Genomic DNA, 20,030 nt, shown 5'->3' with positions numbered 1-20,030 from the left:
ATAGCATCAGCCTAACTCGCTGCTATTGTTGTTGTCCTGTTTATAAACAATTTTTAAGAATGTTCAAACATTACATACAATATGGCTTGTATAGCCAGGTTTTTTAAATGGTGGTTTAAAAGGTGGCTATATAGTGGAACTAATTATTTGGGGGAAAAAAAACTGAACAAATTGACGGTTGACCTAACAATCGTTAGATTGCATTACAAACAGTGATGTCAGTTAGAAAATTACACATTGTTACACAGGAAGCCTAAAATTATAATTTTTGAGGAAAATGATCATACATACCGATTTTAACATTGCCCAGGAAAATCTGCTAGAAAGACTTATCTATTGACAGCATCAATGCTTATGTGAAATGTTATCAAAATCTGACGATGCAAAATGCCGTCATTTTCCTCAAAAATTCTGTTTGTGACATCAGCCATAAAATCAGCTATAAAATATTGTTCATTGGTTTTTAAAGTGTTAATGTCAAATTAACCTCCCATATGAACAAAATGGCCGACAATATCCAGCAAAAAAAAGGAATATGTACTAACAAATGCTACTGGGTCGTTGCTTCGAGTCCCAACGATACTGAACCTCTCCACCACCGTGTTCTGGATCAGAGCCTCAGCGTACGCCTTTAAAGTCGGGATGGGAATGTTCTGGGGGAAAAGGTAGAGCCACATTAGAACCATATAGCTCAGTCGATGTAATGTAATATACAGTGGTACCTCGGTTTTTGTAAGACCAGGTTTTTATAGGATTTTTTTTGTTAATGACAATTATTGCCAAAAACATATCAAGTGTCAAATCAATCCAATTTCAATTCAATTTATTTGGAACATGTCAAAAATTCACAAGCACACATTTTGCTCAAGTGATCAACAGTCCAAAAGGCATGGGAAGAAGCAGAGCTTGTCTGGTGCCACCTTTGTGCCGTAAGCAGCAAAAATAAAAATGAATATAAAAGAAATGGTAGCGAGAGATAAGAAGTGACAAATAATTCAGAAGGTGTACATTAGTGTAAAGAGGAATGTATTCATATTCTACACCAGGCCCACAATGAGTATATGATAGTAATATCAGTGACTTTCCTTGAACAGTTTTTTTAGTATACTTTGTAAACGTCATCTGCTTGTAGTGTTTCTTAAAGTGGCTCATGCTAGTACATTGTTTAAATTCTTTACTCAATCCATTCAATAGTTTAATCCCACATACAGATACATTAAATTATTTCAAAGTAATGCTTTAGGTTCTGTTTAATTTAGAGATTGCATTTTTCTTCTTTTATTGAGAAATACTGTTGTATATATCTGGGCAGTTCGTTGTTATTTTCTTTATACATGATTTTTGCAGTTTGAAAGTGTATGAGATCAGACTCCTATGAACAGTATCGAGTATGAAGTCACTTTTCATTCAGTTGTTCTTTTGCCTTATTCAATACTGACATATTTGTTGCCACTTAATGTTTTATGTCTTTGATGTGGGGTTCCCAGCTCATTTTATTATCTATTAGCCATCCATACATTTTCTACCCTTTGTCCCTTAATGGGGTCGCTGTGGGTGCCAGAGCCTATCTCAGCTGCATTCGGGCGGAAGGCGGTGTACACCCTGGAGAAGTCGCCACCTCATCGCAGGGCCAACACAGATAGACAGACAACATTCACACTCACATTCACACACTAGGGCCAATTTAGTGTTGCCAATCAACCTATCGCCAGGTGCATGTCTTTGGAGGTGGGAGGAAGCAAGAGTACCCGGAGGAAACCCACCCAGTCACGGGTAGAACATGCAAACTCCACACAGAAAGATCAAACCCACAACCTTCGTATTGTGAGGCAAATGCACGAACCCCTGTGTTAGAATAATTGTTTCTTAATTATCACAAAAAGTTTGTGAGGGCCCGGTGAGAAGCAAAAGCTGTCTTTGGAACCTACCAAGAGTAAGGCTCGTAAAACTCCACTGTGTAGGGGGGGGAAGCAAAATGAAGGTGTTCTGTTTTCTTTCATGTATGGTAATCAACAGAAATATATTGTTCTAACCCAAGGACTGCAAAGCGGAGAGGAAGCAGGACCAGACTCCCCTTCATGCAACCTCTTCTTGAACCTCCTTTTTGAACTGTTTTACGAACGTCTTTTTGAACTATTTTACGACCCCGTCTTTTGAACTGTTCGGTAACCAAAGGCATCGCTGTTTATGACCCACTTCCCTTTGGAAGCAGCTGTGGTCATATGGTCGGAGAAAGTCAAATAAAGAAGGAGGAGTACAATCTTTTGCCAGAGCGTGCTGAGATAGTGTACAAGGCTACAGTGTACAGGCGACTCTCCTCAATTGAGTCCAAATTGAATTCTGTCCAGCTTCTCAGGCAAATCATATAGTTGATGTAGATGCCCATATCGGCTGTTCAGATTTACTTTACAAAAGAGAAGTGTAGGATACTTCTCTTGTTGCCTTATTTGTATTTGACTTTATTAAATGTATTTATATTATCATTTAGTATAGCCCGGCCGTAGCAGGAAGGGATAGAATGAGAAAAAAAGGAAAACAGAGGGGGAAATTGTGGGGACAAGAGGGGGATTAGACAGAGAGACAAAAACAACAACAGCAAACACAACAATAACAACAACAACAACAACAATAGAGCAACATCAGCAAATACGACATGTACAAATATGATGGTAAAAGTGATAGCAAATAAGCAGTTAGCGAAAATAAAAAATAATACAGAAATGACAATGAGCATTATTACACTACAAATGGAGCAATACGGATACCGATAGAAATAGCGCTATTGATAATGAACAATACCAATACTTTACCTTTATTATCAACAATACAGTTATTCAAATGCAACAATACATATACGTAATGATAACTAGAGATACGAAAGAATGCAGAAAAATGGAGGGGAAGAAAGAGAAGCAACCTATATTAACCTTGTAGATTGTTATAGTAACAATAGGTTAAGCTTTGTCAGTGTGCCATGTGTTGTACCCAGTTTACCCTAGGGCAACAACGTTAAGATGTGTTTGATGAAACGTGATTATGTGCATGAGTGTATGTATGTACAATGAATGTGCGTGTGGATGTATGAACTTTGAGTACGTAGATATGTACTGTATTGGGACCACTACTAACCTAATGAGCCCAAGGGAGCAGAACAGTCGTTAGTTTGTTATATTTAGTACCATCTTAAGCCCTCCTTCAGTGTTGGTTCATTACCTAGTGTATGTTTAAGTGTCCTGTTGCTTTCTGATTTCCTGCTAGACCTGTGTTACTTTTATCCTGCCTGGTACCTAATTTAAACAACCTTCTGCCTGAAAGTCGCTTACCTGCTCTGCATACTTGATCATGCCAACAGCCGACATGCGGCATCGTGGCAATCAAGTGTCTAAACAAAGAATCCGAAGCCTTGGTGAAGAACATAGTGGTTGTTTTAGAGTTGGGACACTGTAGACAGATTCCAGTCAGGGTATCCTTTATTCATCTTTACTATGTGTGTGTGTGTGTGTGTGTGTGTGTGTGTGTGTGTGTGTGTGTGTGTGTGTGTGTGTGTGTGTGTGTGTTTGGTTTATTTGCACATAGAACGCACACAGAACCATGAGCAACTCCTTTCTGTCTCCCATCAACCTGTGCTTATTAGGTGTTCAAGCGCACGGAATATTTCTGACTGTGAGGCAAATAAGACTTTGTGTGCTTTTTTTTCATATTAAGTATGGCTGTAAAATAAGCAACATTGGGACCAAAGAAAGTTGCAGCACTAAAATAAAGAATGTCAGAAACATCATTAAATTCAGAAATAACTCGTAGCAAAGTACTAAGGTTACGTTTGTTACATTAGGCTTGTAGTGTAAAGGTTCCTACCTAACAATGGTTGCAGGGGAAACGGTTTAAGGGAGACAGTACAGAAAGTGATTGTACCTGCTGCTAAAGTTTGCGAACGAGTTCAAGTGAGTCTTCAATTAAAGTAAAAGTGATGTTAAAAGTTATTTTATCCATTTAATTTGCCACTCATACTTATTTCACATTATTTTCTGCATGTGAAACGATATTGTTCTTTAAAAATATGTGTTTTGTGTAAATGTTTCCGAAACAGATTAATTGGATTTACATACATTTCTTATGAGGAAAATGTGTTCGCACAGTTCTGTCTTCATCAAACCTGGAGACGTGTTTGTTTACTGAGCAGCGGAGGGAGTTTGATACCTTGATGTTGTTGAGGTTGACCTCCACAAGCTCTGGATCATTCCTTTTTACCCTCATGAGAGTGTCCTCCACGTCAGTTGAATTGGGCTCCTCATCAGGCACTGGTTTGTACTGAGTGGACTGGATCACGCCTGTCAAACACTCACAGTCAGCACACATTCTGAAATATCCCAAATCGGTATTAAATAGAAGTAACTAGAGTAAATGAAAACTGCTATTCTCCTAAGAATGCTGAGAATTCTGTCACCTAAGATATCACAGAACCATTAATGCAGCAACATTTACTGTATATCAGGGGTGTCCAAACGTTTTGTACATTTAAGATACTAAAATCAATTTAATGTACATCAAAATATGCTTAGCAATTGGAATTTGTTTTATAGATGACAAGGCAAATAGTTGTTACTTTTATATATCCAAATATACCTAATTAATAATGAATTACCGTATTTTTCGGACTATAAGTCGCAGTTTTTTTCATAGTTTGGCCGGGCTCCAGTGCGACTTATATATGTTTTTTTCCTTTTTTATTATGCATTTTCGGCAGGTGCGACTTATACTCCGGTGCGACTTATATCCCGAAAAATACGGTAATAACATTTTCAGAACAATTCGAGGGCCAATAAAAAAACTAGCTGCGGGCCACAAATGTACTCCCGGGCCGCACTTTGGACACCCCTGATTTAGACACTGTAATCATTATGAATACAAAGTAAAACATGTTCCCGTTATTTGTCAGGGTGCAACGATTGTGTATTATTTTGATTGATATTGATTAGTCTTCATTCAGTAAGAATCACTGGTACTCACTGAGCTGAAATGCCATTGGCAAAGATTAAAAACTATGGTTAACACATCACAACATATAGTAAGTACCATTTATGAACTGGATTAGACAAACAACAACACATTTGAACATTACTATTATGATCCAAGAGACTAAGAGACTGCTTAAACTCAATGTTTTATTAAATACAAGGAAGAAGAATCCTAATATACGTCTTAAACTTTATCGATATATGAGACGTAATCTAATCATCTATAACAGTGGTCCCCAACCTTTTTGCTTAAAGCTTAAAAATGTCTTTATTTGTCACTTTCAACACAAAAATAAGATGAACAAAATAAATAAACACATAAAAAAATGAGTAAGAAAATAAGAAAAAAACATGTTTGGGGCTGTGGACTATATCAGTGGTCCCCAACTTTTTTGTAACTGCGGACCGGTCAACGCTTGAAAATATGTCCCATGGACCGGGGGGGAGTATTTTTTTTTGTCATAAAAAAATACAATCATGTGTGCTTACGGACTGTATCCCTGCAGACTGTATTGATCTATATTGATATATAATGTAGGAACCAGAAATATTAATAACAGAAAGAAACAACCCTTTTGTGCGAATGAGTGTGAATGAGTGTAAATGGGGGAGGTTTTTTTTTTGAGTTTGTGCACTAATTGTAAGTGTATTTTGTGTTTTTTTATGTTGATTTAAAAAAAATATATATATTTTTATTTTTTTTATTTCTTGTGCCGCCCGGTACTAATCGATCCACGGACTGGTAACGGGCCACGGCCCGGTGGTTGGGGACCACTGATCTATAACATTGCAGCAAATTATGTAAATTACAACTTATTAACTATCTATTAACGTAAACTTTATTGATTAATGTACAGTAGGAAGGGGGTTCATACAGCCCCATTCGTCGCGGTTTACCTGTCACACGAAACGTGACGGATTGGGTGGTCGCACTATCCACTTTATCCGCCAGATGGCAATAGAGTGTTGACTACCTTAAAATATTTTGTGGCAATTCCAACTTTGAACCACAGCGTCAGTTGCTATGTAAAGTGGCGCTTTCCATCATTTGCAGCAGAGTGCAAAATGATTGACCCCCCCATCTTCCTCTCACGGGAGATCCACCCAGGACTGGGGACATATGAATCTCTTCCCTACCTATTGGCTGTTTGTGTTATATATTGAGAACAGGAACAGAACAAATGTGTTTGTGTCTGCTAAGAAATGTAAACGGGGTGGGATTAAATAACCTCTGTTTCTTCCTACTCCTATTCAGACATGTTGAAATGCGAAAGACTGTATGTGTGTAAATATGTGATGAACCATATTGCAAATTAATTCAAAACCAAACCAGTTTGTCACATACAGTATGACCCCTAAAGGTATGTACCACTACAATGGCATTAGAACAATCTAATTGGAAATTTAATACGTTTTATAATCTTCTCGGCATTGCCACATAATTAGGGCTGCAACTAACAACTAATTTGATAATCGATTATTCTGTCGATTATTACTTTGATTAATCAATTAATAATTGGATAAAAGAGACAAAATAAATTTCTATCCTTTCCAGTATTTTATTGAAAAAAACCCAGCATACTGGCACCATACTTATTTTGATTATTGTTTCTCAGCTGTTTGTAAATGTTGCAGTTTATAAAAAAATAAAAATAAAGTAGCCTCTGCGCATGCGCATAGCATAGAGCCAACGAATCGATGACTAAATGAATCGCCAACTATTTTCATAATTGATTTTAATCGATTTTAATCGATTTAATCGATTAGTTGTTGCAGCCCTACACATAATTTATATAAATAAATAAATAATGCATCCATTTTATATACAGCTTGTCCTAATTAGATTCATGGGTAAGCTGAAACCTAAACTGTCTGACTTGTACACCCTGGACTCCCCCATGCTGTATCTTACAGCATGAGCAGAACAAATATGTTTGAAATTAAATTCAATTAGCTCAAATGTATTATCTGCGTCTTGAACATACAGTACATGATGAATGTGCCAAACAAAACATAGCATTCTGTATTATTCATGGAGAGACTACATTTCCCACAGTCAGTTGTCTTGCTGATTAATGAGGCACCATATTAAAAAGAGTTGTGCAATCAGAGCAATATAACTGCCCAGAATGTATACGATAAAATGAAAAAATAAATATAGTCGTGTCAAAATAAAAGAGATGGGTCACTGATGTAGTGTAGTTTGGGCGTCCTCAACGTTTTCTAGGCCAAGGACCCCCAAACTGATGAAGAGATGGAGTGAGGACCCCCTACTTATATAGCTCGTACAACATGGTGTTTTAAATTAAACTAGTTCTAAATGTTCTAAAACTGGCCGAGAGTTAGTGGGCGGCCGAGGGTAGAGTCGGCGCTCTTGGTTGCTTTGTTGGGTCTGCTCCCGTTTTTGACCATGCTCCCCCCACCCCAGCAGACGATGGCGTGGAACACCGCACAGGCCACCACAGTGTATATTGGTGTTGAAATTATGTTTTTGTTTCGTTGCTTGTGTATGCATGGTGCAATTGTGTGTGCGCAATATATATTATCGGTTAGCAATTTTTTTTTCCTTTGTAGCTGTATGTAGAAATGGCACTGCTGGAGTGGCAGCTGGTTGTATCAGCTCTGCTCTTTTAATGTCTTTAATGTCCTTTGTGTTCTTTGATGTATCTCTCTTACACATATGTTTATGTGTGCTATGTCTATGAGGTTTTTTCTTCTTCCTTGGCCTCAGTCTGGACCCCCTCTTCCGGGGCCCAGATTTTTTTTTTTTTTACCCCCCCAGCATTGACCTGTTTCTCTTTTTTTGTAAGGGGCGCCAGAAGTTGGCAGACTCGTCAGCGATCCTGTTCTGTCTCCCTGCAATGTTTGTCTGCTCTTGAATGTGATTGTGCTGAAAATCTTAATTTACCCTCAGGGATTAATAAAGTACTTCTGATTCTGATGTACCTTGTTAGACTGTAGTTTCAGAGGTGGGATCGTGTTCTTACTTTCCAAACCAAACACTTGGGGCCTGTTCTACTAAGACCTAAAAAACATGGGTTAAATAGCGTGTGCTAACTATAAAATTGTGTGTACTATTAGTAGGCATGTTGCGGGTGATTTACTACAGACTGCGTGTACAATTGATAATAAAGTGCTGAAGTGGCGCAGACTGCCCTATTTAAATGAGATTTTCTGTGAATAGCGGCTGTCACCACTGAGACAGTCATTCCCATCCACATCCATGGCATCATATAGTCCAACCTGTGGCATTTTGTCATGTTGTTGACATGCAACACACACATATAATATGAACCACCTTCTCTGGGCGATCTAGAAGTATTTTAACCTTAATTTATCGAAATAAGTCCCAATAGCATTACAGACCTGCGTGTACTAAAACATGTGCAAACCTGATAGCACAGGTAAAGCTGATCTACTAAAGGTGTACAAAGTGGATTGCGTCTGTTAAGTGAGCAGAATAAGGCGTGCAATCCATTTTGCGTCTCTCTCTTCATTAATATGCAAAATATAAGCTGATCATTAAAACGCTCACAATACTGGGAGGAGAAAATTCAAATATATAGAAACAGCATGCGCAATGGGATTTATCAAAACGCATCACCGTTTTATTTAGCACGTTTTAAAAGGATGTTGCTGAATAGACACATTGTCAATTCAGCAACATTCTTTTATAATTTCATAGCTGCTAGATGACTTAAGGGGCTGATTAAAAAAAACTTTAATTGATGCGTTTTGGTGTCGTTTAATTTTTTTTTTTAATGACATTCGTTTTTTCACAAAGAATATATATTACTAACATATATCCTATATAATAAAAAACATCTTGAAGTATGCATTTTCTTGCATCTTTAGCACCGTAGTGCAGCCTTCCTCCTATCCATGAACCTTCAGCGGTAAAAGAAAAAAAAAGTGGTGTCTTTGGAAATGTACTTTGGACTGCTTCTAAAATGCCCATAAAAAGTGATAGATGTCTCCTGCTTGTTGGAAAACATTGTAAAACGTCACAGGTAGGAGCATGATGACATGAATGTGTAGTAAATGAGTGTCTCCGTGGTGATGCCACATTTAATACACACAAAATCCTAATTTAAATAAGGCCGTCTGCACCTCTTTTCAATTTTACACACAGTGTTAGTAGATCGCATGCAACACACCCACTAATAGTACACACTATTATATAAATTGCACACGCTGTTTAGCGCAAAGTATTTGGATCTTAGTAAATCAGGCCCTAAAAAATAGATTTTTTAAGGAGGTCCTGCCAGAAACCTACACCAGTGAGAGTGGCACTGGGAGCAAGGTGGGTAAAGTGTCTTGCCCAAGGATTTAACAGCAGTGACCATAATGAGGGAAGCTGGATTCACACCAGAAACCCTCAAGTTTTCGGACGACCGCTTTATCACCTGCACCATGCCACCCCAAAGTGTGATTTAACAGCAGAAACTGTTTTTAGCACGCTGATGGTGCACTCTGGGAGGCGCTGCGTTGTGTTGTGATGGTGCGTCTGGATCATTCCAGATGCAAGAAAATGCATGTTGCTAGAAGTTCTTTCATACAGGAGATATATTGTATTAATAAGTCTTCCGTACGAAAAAACTGACACTAATAAAAAATAAAAAAAACAGCAGATGCCACCAAAATGAATCAATTGAATCTGTATAATCAGCACTTAGAGTCATCCAGCAGTTATGTAATTATAAAATGATATTGCTGAAAAGACAATATGACTATTTATTATTTATATTTGTTTTATTTCTGACAGTCCAAGTACGTTGACACACACTTAGGACAGAACATTTTCTGTTCTTTGTCTGTCTTTGCAGCAAAATGGCCTCCATTTCAAAGCCATTTGTGCGCAACTGTGCCACTTTGCATGCACAAAAACAGCAGTCGCAGAACAGTTTTAGCATTAATAAATAAGAAAGTGCGAGTGCTAATTAATTTTTTTGCATCTCCTTCTCCATTATTGTGGATGTTCTGATAATCAGTCTGCATATACATAAAGACAGACACGCTAAATGGATTGCGCTCTCTATTTTGGTCTTTTAAGAGATGCAATGCTCTTTGCACGGACTTACTGCAGTAGATCAACATTGCATGCACTATCAAGTTTGCACATGTTTTTATACACGCAAAGCTTTAGTAAGTCAGGCCCTTAACATTAAACATAAACTAGCTGCTTGCTGAGAATGATGAGAATGCTGAGAATGATTGGCACAGCAGCAATAGGGGCGGTCCTCCTTGTTGGAGGGACAGGTGAATGTGTTCATTACTGACTGAAAGACATCTTGTGTCTCCATTTATTTATTCACTACAATGTGTTGGATCAATGTTAATATGGACTTAATGACATTTATAGTTGTGTAAAAATTGTAGGGAGAATATTAAAAAACAGACCTATCGCATTATATTCTCTCAACACCAGCAGCGTTTTCTGCACTAGTCTAAGGTACTTTGACAAGTTTAACGCAGGACAGATGGAAGACTCCTTCAAATCAGGTTACGTACTGTTAAGGCCTTGCTTGTTCACAATGTTGCTGCTTGCCAGAGCTTCATAGTACTGCTGGTTACTCATCAGCGTGTGCATGCCCAGGATGGCTGAAAAGAAAAATACGATAGACAGAATGGAAGAAATTAAGACAAACAAGGTATACTGTGACTTTGAATTGAGCATAATGCAAACAGAAGCTGGATGATGGAAGGGCGAACTCAAAGACACATGCAAAGTCTCAAGCACATCAGTTGTACAGGCGCTAAAAGAAGTCAAGTGCAAACAAGAATATGACGTGTAAAAAAAAAATTTAAAAAAAAATATCTACTTTTTTTCCTACGCTTTGAACCCTGCGGCTCATACAACGGTGTGGCTAATTTATGGATTTTTCTTTGCTAACGGCCATAATGTTTTAAATTAAACAAATTGTTTTCATGTAACACCTACTGACACAATTAAAAGGAGTTGTATTGTTTTGGCTATGGCGCCATCTTTTAGACGAGTTCGCTCACTGCAGGTGCTGCGGGTTGAAAATGTACTTCCTGTTTTATGCTTTGAACCGGAAGTATATATATGTTCGTCTACTATTCGTCCAATGCGTTTCTGCTCGAAATGATTCTTTATTAACTAAAACAATTCATACTTACTAAACCGTGTCATTTATGATGTCTGTAGGAGTGCTTTCATGCATATTTGTACGTGCTATTGTAATGTAATCAAGCTAGTGTCGATAGCAGTAGCGAAGTGTCTGTGTTAGTATTATTAACTTACAATGGCATTCTTTTTGTATTGTTTCAGTTTTGTAAATTTACTAAAACATCACCGTGGAGCTATTGAGTCTGTTTAGCGGATTGGAGAGCTATCTGCCGCAGCTAGTAGGTCCATGACGATGACTTCTGTTTTGTATGATCAGCTGTTTTACTGCCATTAGACAGGCACCATTTGGAAACAATTAAGGTATGTGAATAAACATTCACAAAATATTTCGTACCTTATTGTCCATTTTATGTAAAAATATTTATTTCTTCTGAAATTTGATGGGTGTGCCTTATAGCCTGGAAAATACGGTAGTTTGCAACAGCTGTTGCCTCACATACTAAGAGCTATTTTGGTTTGTTGCACAGATTAATAATAAGCATCAATTAAAAATACGTTTGCGTATGATGCAGCGCAGTCCTACAATGTGTCTTTTTTCTGTGCATGCTAACACCATGCATGTATACTGCAGATACCCTGTATGGTGCTCAGCTAACAGTGATCCAGCAGGGGTGAATTAAGTTAGCGGGGGATAGATAGGTGGTGGGAAAGATGGAGGCATCACTAAAGGGGAAAGGAGAGGCGTTAGACTGAAGAGATGAACACCAAGTGCCAGTAGGTGAGGTCATGAACGGTATTAACAGTACTGTACACTGATTAGTGAAAGCAAAGAGATGAAAAATTGGCGAAAAATGTTGAAGTTTATTTGCGCTTATAGACGACAAATAAGAAGTACGTTGAAATTGTTACCTGCTATATCACAAAGTTCGGCATCAGTAGCGCTGGCAAGAGCTTCTTCAAGCTCGGGCTCCAGGGTCACATTCTCCATGATGGGGTCGACAATCTTTTTAGGCACCCAGGCCTTCCCTGCAAAGTGAATGGATACTTAGCCTGCTGAAATAATAAACTGTTCCTTTAACGTCTCAACATTATTTTGCCTTCTCTGCGAAAAGCTGATCTCGAGTTAAATTAGCATATTTCCAAACAGTGCACAGCTAAACAGACACAGCTGCTGAGTAAATGATAAATGATAAATGGGTTGTACTTGTATAGCGCTTTTCTACCTTCAAGGTACTCAAAGCGCTTTGACACTACTTCCACATTTACCCATTCACACACACATTCACACACTGATGGAGGGAGCTGCCATGCAAGGTGCTAACCAGCACCCATCAGGAGCAAGGGTGAAGTGTCTTGCTCAGGACACAACGGACATGACGAGGTTGGTACTAGGTGGGGATTGAACCAGGGACCCTCGGGTCGCGCACGGCCATTCTCCCACTGCGCCACGCCGCACCAGGGGATACACAACTGTAGCAAGATGCATGGCTATTCTAAACAATGGCTGCCAAATAGGCCACTTTAGAACCAAAGACAGTTGCAAGTGCCAGCAATTTAATAAAGAAGGTGAGGAACGCTGTTAAAAGCTGAAAATTAGGATGTAGGAAAGCACAAAGGTGGCGTCTGTGTGGCTCTTTTTCCTCTCCTCCTTCCTTCCACTCATCACTCGTCTTGAGCAACAACCTTCAATAAAGGTAAAAGCGATGTTAAATGTTAATTTATTCATTTCATTTTCGTCATTTATAAGTATTTTGTGTTGTTTCCTGCATGTGCATCTATGATTACGCTCCATACTTGTTTTTGTGTTCATATTTTTGGGTGTCTAGAACAATGGCCATAATATAATGTTATTGATTGTACAGGTACAATGCCTTGAACTGGAAGTATAAGTGCCGTCCGTCTACCAGTTCTCCATAGTGTTTCTACTCGTATGGTTTATTCATTCATCACTCCAAGCAATGGTTGTAAGTTTTACGATATAACTAAAACAATTTATACTTATCAAACTGTCACATGTGTGATGTCTGTAGGAGTGTTTTAATGCTTATTTGTAAGTGGTATCGTGATTTAATCAAGCTAGTGTCATTAGCATTAGCGAATAAGCTAACACATTTACAAGTGTCTGTGTTTGTATTATTATTTTTTTAAACATTTGTTTATTGGATTTTTGAAATATACAGTCCAGAAATACAACCAAACAAGTAACCCTCAAACATTATATATAGAACAATATAATTATATGCTGTCACATTTGCAAGTGTTTTTGTTAGTATTATTAACTTACAGTGCCATTCTTTTTGTATTGTTGTTTGTTGAAGTTGGAATCTGTTTAGCTGATTGAGGGAGCTAACTTTTGCAGCTAGTGGGTCCATAACAATGATGTTTGTTTTGTTTCATCATCCGTTTTACTGCCGGCCCCGTTTGAAAACAATTAAGGCATGTAAATAAACATTTATGAAATATTTTTTGTAAATATCTCATTTCACAACATATAACTAAGAGCTAATAGTCTGGTGCGGCTAATATATGGGAAACATATGTAATATGTTAATAGTATGAAACTCTAAATCCATGTTATGAATAATTCATTATGACGTGTTTCCGGTAAAATTAAAAACGGCTACTCTATTTGGAACGACAAAAACGGCAAGAACAGATGCGACGGGTGTATTTTTCCGGATTAAAATTGGCCACCAGATACCGAAGCTTTGTAGCTTAACTACATTTCCCAGTACTTTGGCTACTTTGTGAACGAGTAGCGATTACCGGAGCTTAGCTACTTTTAGACCTATGTAGCACTGTAGCTTACATCGAAGTTGCGAGCTACTTGAAAGAAAGAAATGGACCGCTAATTCAGGGCGAAGGGATACAAAAATGTGGAGAAACTCCATGATGATTGGTTGGTTTACTATGATGAGTCACGATTGGTTAAGGTTAGGGCAAAACGTTATGGACAGGCAAATCAGAGGCAAGATACAGCAAGTCATCGACATTCAACATGACGACGAAGGAGTCGGGGACAGAGAGAATATTCAAGCGGATGAAAAAATAAATAAAATAAACTTAGAGAAAGATGGCAGAGGGATTCTTTCCCTCAGATTTTTCTTTTAGTGATAAAAACAACGTTTAGGAAACCCACAGTGTGCCTCCCTTTGGATAAAAAAATGCCCAAAACATTAATTTTAGTTGTTTACCTTGTAAGCCCAAATCAAAACTACTCTCGTCATCGAAGACGTGGAACACAAATTTAAAGAACCCACATTAAGTTGAGTTGAGTTCATGAGAAGTTGTACTGCATATAACCATTATCAACTGTTCCAAAACAACACACAAGTCATTGTTTTGTTTGTCAAGATATAGATAGACACTGTCTATATTTACAGTAGGCAGAGAACAATGAATAACATTATAGGGGTGGACCAAAGAAAAGGGAAACTAAAATACATACATACAGTGGGGTGTGGGGACCCGTAGAGGTAGTTGAAGGGTGTCTGTCCCCTGCTAAATGACAGATAGTTATTAGTAACGGACCCGTATTGGGGCCATTTGGTTCATCTGTACACTCTCAGTTACATTAACATTATTACCTATATAAGAACTTGCAATGTACCGGTAGGAGGAATTTCATTTTAGTTGATTCTGTTCCACAGTCAGGAAAATATGTTTACTTTAAATATGTTCAGTTTTATTGATTTCCGTTCATGCAATGATGGAGTTTGTTAATATCTCCTTAGTGAGACAAATGTTTCGTACTTTTCTAAATACACAAGAAAGCTCTCATCTTAAATTCAACAGATTATGATGTAGCTCACATAGTAACATAAGAGATAACTTTACATGTGGACAAAATCGTCTGGTTCCGGAATCTTTTTACAAACTAGCAGTTATATAAGTGAGTTTATACCTACATCTGACTTCATATTGTTGAAACTTGGTGAATGTAAACGAGTGTGGGTGTTTGCAGACCGCTCTGACTAACATCATACTCAGCTCTGTTGTGTGTTCTGACTCTGCCACCTCATATTTGGACTGCCGTGTAAACACAAGCTGCTTGGCAGCGAAGAGACCCGTCATCTCTTTTGGTTCTCACATTGTAGAACATGTTTTATGCCACCTAAAGAGGAAAACTGAGCCAGTTTCGTAGATGACAATTAAGCAAGCTGGCTTTAAAGGGGAAACAATATTAAGCTGCCACTGAATTGAAAACAAAGAATTTTTCAGAATTTTGGATGAGAAAAATTGTAATGATCATGTTTTTTTTGGTATCATTTCCTTTCCTAGTGCTCTTGTTTATGGTAGTATCTCTTGTTTTATCTCTGTGTTTTGCATCATCTTTACTTTGTTCCTTGTTCTGCCAGCACACCTGTTCCACATTGTTAATGTTGATTTCTGAGGTCCTGCTAGACTTGTGTTCTTTTTTTTCTGCCTGGTGCCCAAATAAACAATCTTTTGTCAGCACTTCTCTTGGCATCTCTGCATCCTGGGATCACGCCAACATGCGGCATTGTCACAAATATAAGATATTTACCTTCTTAATGTGGCTGATTTTTGGCATCAATAATCATGCATTATTTGAGTAGAAATTAGGGAAATGTCATGCAAAGTTAACTAAACTGTTCTTTAATCAATTTTATGAACGTTGTTGGAAAACAGTGACAACAACTGAAGGTAAGTAAATAGAATAGTGCAGTGATTACAAAGTGAGAGGCAGGCCGGAAGACTTCATGGGAGACATAGCAGCTTGAAAAAAACAAACAAAAGCTGTTTCTAAAACATGCAAAGCTGAATTCAGCTATCTAAAGGCAATATATTCAGTTTCTATGGTGAGAGCAGAAACAGGGCTTTGGTTGAGCAGAAACATACACAAAATGGAAATGGAGGCCCAGCATTTTTAGGCTCATTGTTCCATACTTTAAATATGTATGGAAAATTAGATAAAAGAATTAGAAGCACCAGGGAATCATTCCGTGGAATGATAAAAAATCGACTAGTTTGCTAAGCGCAGTGTTTGACCATACGATAACTGAGTACATTTGGAAAAAAATGTGCACAAAAAATGAATGCCACGCCATAGGCTCCGTTTACACCGAACACCAGATCTGATTTTTTTTGCCCTAAAGTGCGACAGATCAGAATGTTCCCACTTCAGGGCGTTTACAAATATATATATTCATTTACTGACTTTTTTATAGTAAAATGACATCCGTGAATGAGTAATACAACAGTTTTCTAATACATAATTAAGTCAGTCATTATTAACATACTGAGATGAAGAATATGTTATTTTCAATAAGATTGAAAGTATTCCTCATAATTCTTCTTTGTACTTTGTAAGCACTATTAATTTGAACAACCTCAACCTGGATCATATCAGTACAATGTTTAACTTCTTTACTTAATCCATTCAATAATTTAATTCCACATACTGATATGCTAAAGGTTCTAAGTGTTATACGTACATACAAATGTTTTAAATTACATTTTCTTCTAAGGTTATATTTCTCCTCTTTAGTTGAGAAGAATTGCTGTACATTCTTTGGTAGCCGGTTATTGTTTGCTTTATACATCATTTTAGCTGTTTGCAATTTTACCAAATCATCAAACTTTTATATTTTTGACTCAATGAATAAGGGGTTTGTATGTTCTCTATATCCAACATTATGTATCAGTCTAAATGATCTTTTTTGTAAGACGGTTAACGAATGTAGCGCACATTTGTAGTTATTTCCCCATATTTCTGCACAATAACTCAGATATGGTAACACTAGCGAGCAGTAGAGAATATGAAGTGATTTTTGGCCCAGGATGTATTTTGCTTTATTCATTATTGAAATGTTTTTTGCCACCTTATGTTGTATATTTTGTATATGAGATTTCCAGTTCATTTTATCATCTATTAATACTCCCAAAAATCTGGTTTCTTTTACCCTTTCAATGTCTACTCCGTCTATTTGTATTCGTGTATGACACTCTTTTCTACTGTTGCCAAATAGCATTATTTTAGTTTTACTGAGATTCAAAGATAGTCTGTTTTTGTCAAAACATTTTTTACTTAACAGCCATACAAAGATTAGAACCCTCCGAAATATATTACACTACACATCCATTCATACTTTCTATTACTTATTTATTTTAATGTAAAAAAACACTAATTTGTAAGGTTTGGCGACGATATCTATGGTGGCAACTTTTTTAAAATTTTGTAGTAGTAGCGACTTCCTTGTTCATTTACGGAATACGGTCAACTTTCTCTGTTTTCACTTTATTGAACTGCGCATGCAAGTGACGTTGAGGTCACATTGGGGCCAAATTTGAGCCTGTGCACATTTACACTGGAGTCTGATAAAGATCGCATTTTACTTGCAGTGTAAAGAGTCAGCTGGAAAAAATCTGATTTCCAAAAAATCCAATTTAGGCCACTTCAGTGTAAACATAGTCATACTAACACCAAACCAATAACGGATTATTGGGTGACAAGGTCAATAAAGTAGTTCTACAAGGACTTACTGCAGTGTTATCAGGCTAGAGTGTCAGCTATGGACCTCATGATAGGACTGACATCAGGAAAACCTTCTCAAGTTTCCTTTGAGGTCTGTCTGCCTGAGCATCTGTCAGTATGCATCACACTGTAACAGGCCGCACAATGTCTGCTGAGGTATTGTCTTCTGGGAACTTCCCCAATCTACTGTGATTTAAGAAATGACTTCTAATCATGAGCATTTTGTTACGCAGACCGTTGGTTTCAAAATTACATTAAGATACAGTCAAAGACACCTTGTTGAACAATAAACCTAACAGACAACAATTTTGGAGTGTTACCTCTCTTCTCTCCTGTGAAAGGCACCAGGTCTTCTCTGTCTTGATGTTCGTTGGCTTGTTTCTCCAGATGAGCCATCAGGTTGCCTCTTTGAAACTGTCCTGTGGGTAATTTCTTGGTTTGATCCTTCTGACGCATCCCAGCAGGCAACAGTGCATTCTAGACAATAACAGGAATTTACATCGTTACAAACGCTGTCTTTTGGTCATTGGGAATTTCTCTTAAGAAAACTTAAGCAACGTATTTAAATGCAGAAATCTGAAATCAAGACCTACATGAAAAAGGCAAAATGTTGAAAGTACCATACAATGTAATAAATATTAAACACACTTTTAATGACAAGATAAAAAAATATACCTGCAGTGTGTTGGTGTCTTGCCAGATTTTGTATTTTGTAGGAAAACAAAATTTGTATTCCTGCTGTAAGAGCACTTGCATTCAGAGGAGAGGAGCTAAAAAATGTGGATTATTATGATCATGGTCAAAGATGTTTGGTAAAGTAATCTGTGATATTTCTGCCTGAATAAATGCTTCTGATATTTTGCACATTACAGGTTGCACAAGTTAATGGTATTGATATCTCTTCATGACAATTTTTTACCTTTTTTATTTATTAACGAAATGTAATATTCAGCCTGCTTTACATTCTGTAATCGTGGACTATCAATCAGAACAGGTTACAAAAGAATATACCGTATTTTTCGGACTATAAGTCGCAGTTTTTTTCATAGTTTGGCTGGGCTCCAGTGCGATTTATATATGTTTTTTTCCTTCTTTATTATGCATTTTCGGCAGGTGCGACTTATACTCCGGTGCGACTTATACTCCGAAAAATACGGTACACTTAATTTCAATCTTCCAAAAAAACTTTATTTAGGTAGAAATGTCACATACTTACAAAACAACTTTGACAAAGCATGATCGTAATGCTTATTTTGTTATGGTGGTTAGAAAGGAAGTGTGTGATTGGTTTGAGAAGAGGCGTCTTGATATTTTTTTGACGTTTTGACAAGAATAAACACTATTAAAGACTTCCTGACTCTGTCTTTCCTTTCTGCTGAGCTTTTATTCCATCTTACTAAAGCAGTTAGTGTACCAATCTACATTTTGTGTTTTCAATGCATCCAACTGTAATCCAACACGGAAGTGAAACTCGTCCTCTCTGCAAGTGGCAAAGCGCGCCAGCAGGCGTCCCACGATAACGTCTCACGGCTATCGAAGATAAAATTGTCGGTAGAATGACTTTGATTTGGGATTTCCATAATGTACCCTTTTCTTTGTGCATTTTTGCTCGCTATTTTCCCGTTTGGGGCTCAACAGTCACTGAACGGCATTACATTTTCCCACGCTACGGAATGGACCGAGGGTCAAAAAGGAGCGTTAAAGAATTTAGCGCCGTTAAACTAACTAATAGTTAATGCTATAGTATCGCGTTAACTTTGACAGCCCTAGTAAACTATAGAGTATTTATTTGTCCTGGGAAACTCTCCAGAACTTTGCAGATCCCTGTGTTATTTTTAACCTAAAGTCACATTTAAAATCAAGCCCTTGGAAGCACTCTTTATAGCGTCATATCTTATCTATGCTCTCAGCACTGTGAGGTCTCTCTCTCTCTTCGCAAAACTCCCTCGCCCTTTTCCATCTGCGTCCGACCTCTCTCGGGGATCTGCCTAAAGCATGAGGACACAAACAATATACTGCACACAGTCTCTTCCAACATATTCATACATTCATTCAATATTTATTACTCCACGCAGCAGTATTTAGCGTGGAGGTGAGGTGTATATCACTGTGACACGGCCAAAGCTTCTAATATGGCAGTTACATCAGCTGCAGATAGCACTGTGTTATTTTTAACTGTGGGAGGCTTAGTCTTCCTCTCGCCTCCTGTCCTACTGTAACTTCTCACTCTGCTTGCACTCACTCATGGCACCCCAGTACCTCATCTGCTAAATATTCACATAGCAGCCATTGGCCGGCTCAGTGGCAGAAAGTCAGCGTCCGGTGGCACCTACTTCCTCCAAAAAAAAACAAGCTTAAAGTCTTCCCTTTTGGTTCACTTATTATGGTTTCAGTGCATTGCGTATTTAAAAGTGCAATTGAGTAG

At 37.7% G+C, this 20,030-nt stretch overlaps 1 protein-coding gene across 3 annotated transcripts in view; it reads right to left on the bottom strand.

Moving 5' to 3' along the window:
* The window catches only part of tmod1 (tropomodulin 1), a 54,855-nt gene that overhangs the window by 16,993 nt on the left and 17,832 nt on the right, over nucleotides 1–20,030 (bottom strand). For all 3 annotated transcript variants that reach the window (XM_061922802.2, XM_061922805.2, XM_061922803.2), the window contains exons 4-8: nucleotides 17,926–18,082; nucleotides 12,016–12,132; nucleotides 10,527–10,616; nucleotides 4,198–4,328; nucleotides 546–653 (exon numbers count right to left, since the gene is read on the bottom strand). In XM_061922802.2, coding sequence (XP_061778786.1) covers nucleotides 546–653; nucleotides 4,198–4,328; nucleotides 10,527–10,616; nucleotides 12,016–12,132; nucleotides 17,926–18,082 — 603 coding nt within the window. The remainder of the gene's footprint in view (nucleotides 1–545; nucleotides 654–4,197; nucleotides 4,329–10,526; nucleotides 10,617–12,015; nucleotides 12,133–17,925; nucleotides 18,083–20,030) is intronic.

Source organism: Nerophis lumbriciformis, linkage group LG27 (genome assembly GCF_033978685.3).
Source record: "Nerophis lumbriciformis linkage group LG27, RoL_Nlum_v2.1, whole genome shotgun sequence".
Classification (NCBI taxonomy): domain Eukaryota; kingdom Metazoa; phylum Chordata; class Actinopteri; order Syngnathiformes; family Syngnathidae; genus Nerophis; species Nerophis lumbriciformis.
The sequence above is the reverse complement of the archived record's forward strand: the minus strand, read 5'-3'. Positions and strand labels throughout refer to the sequence as shown.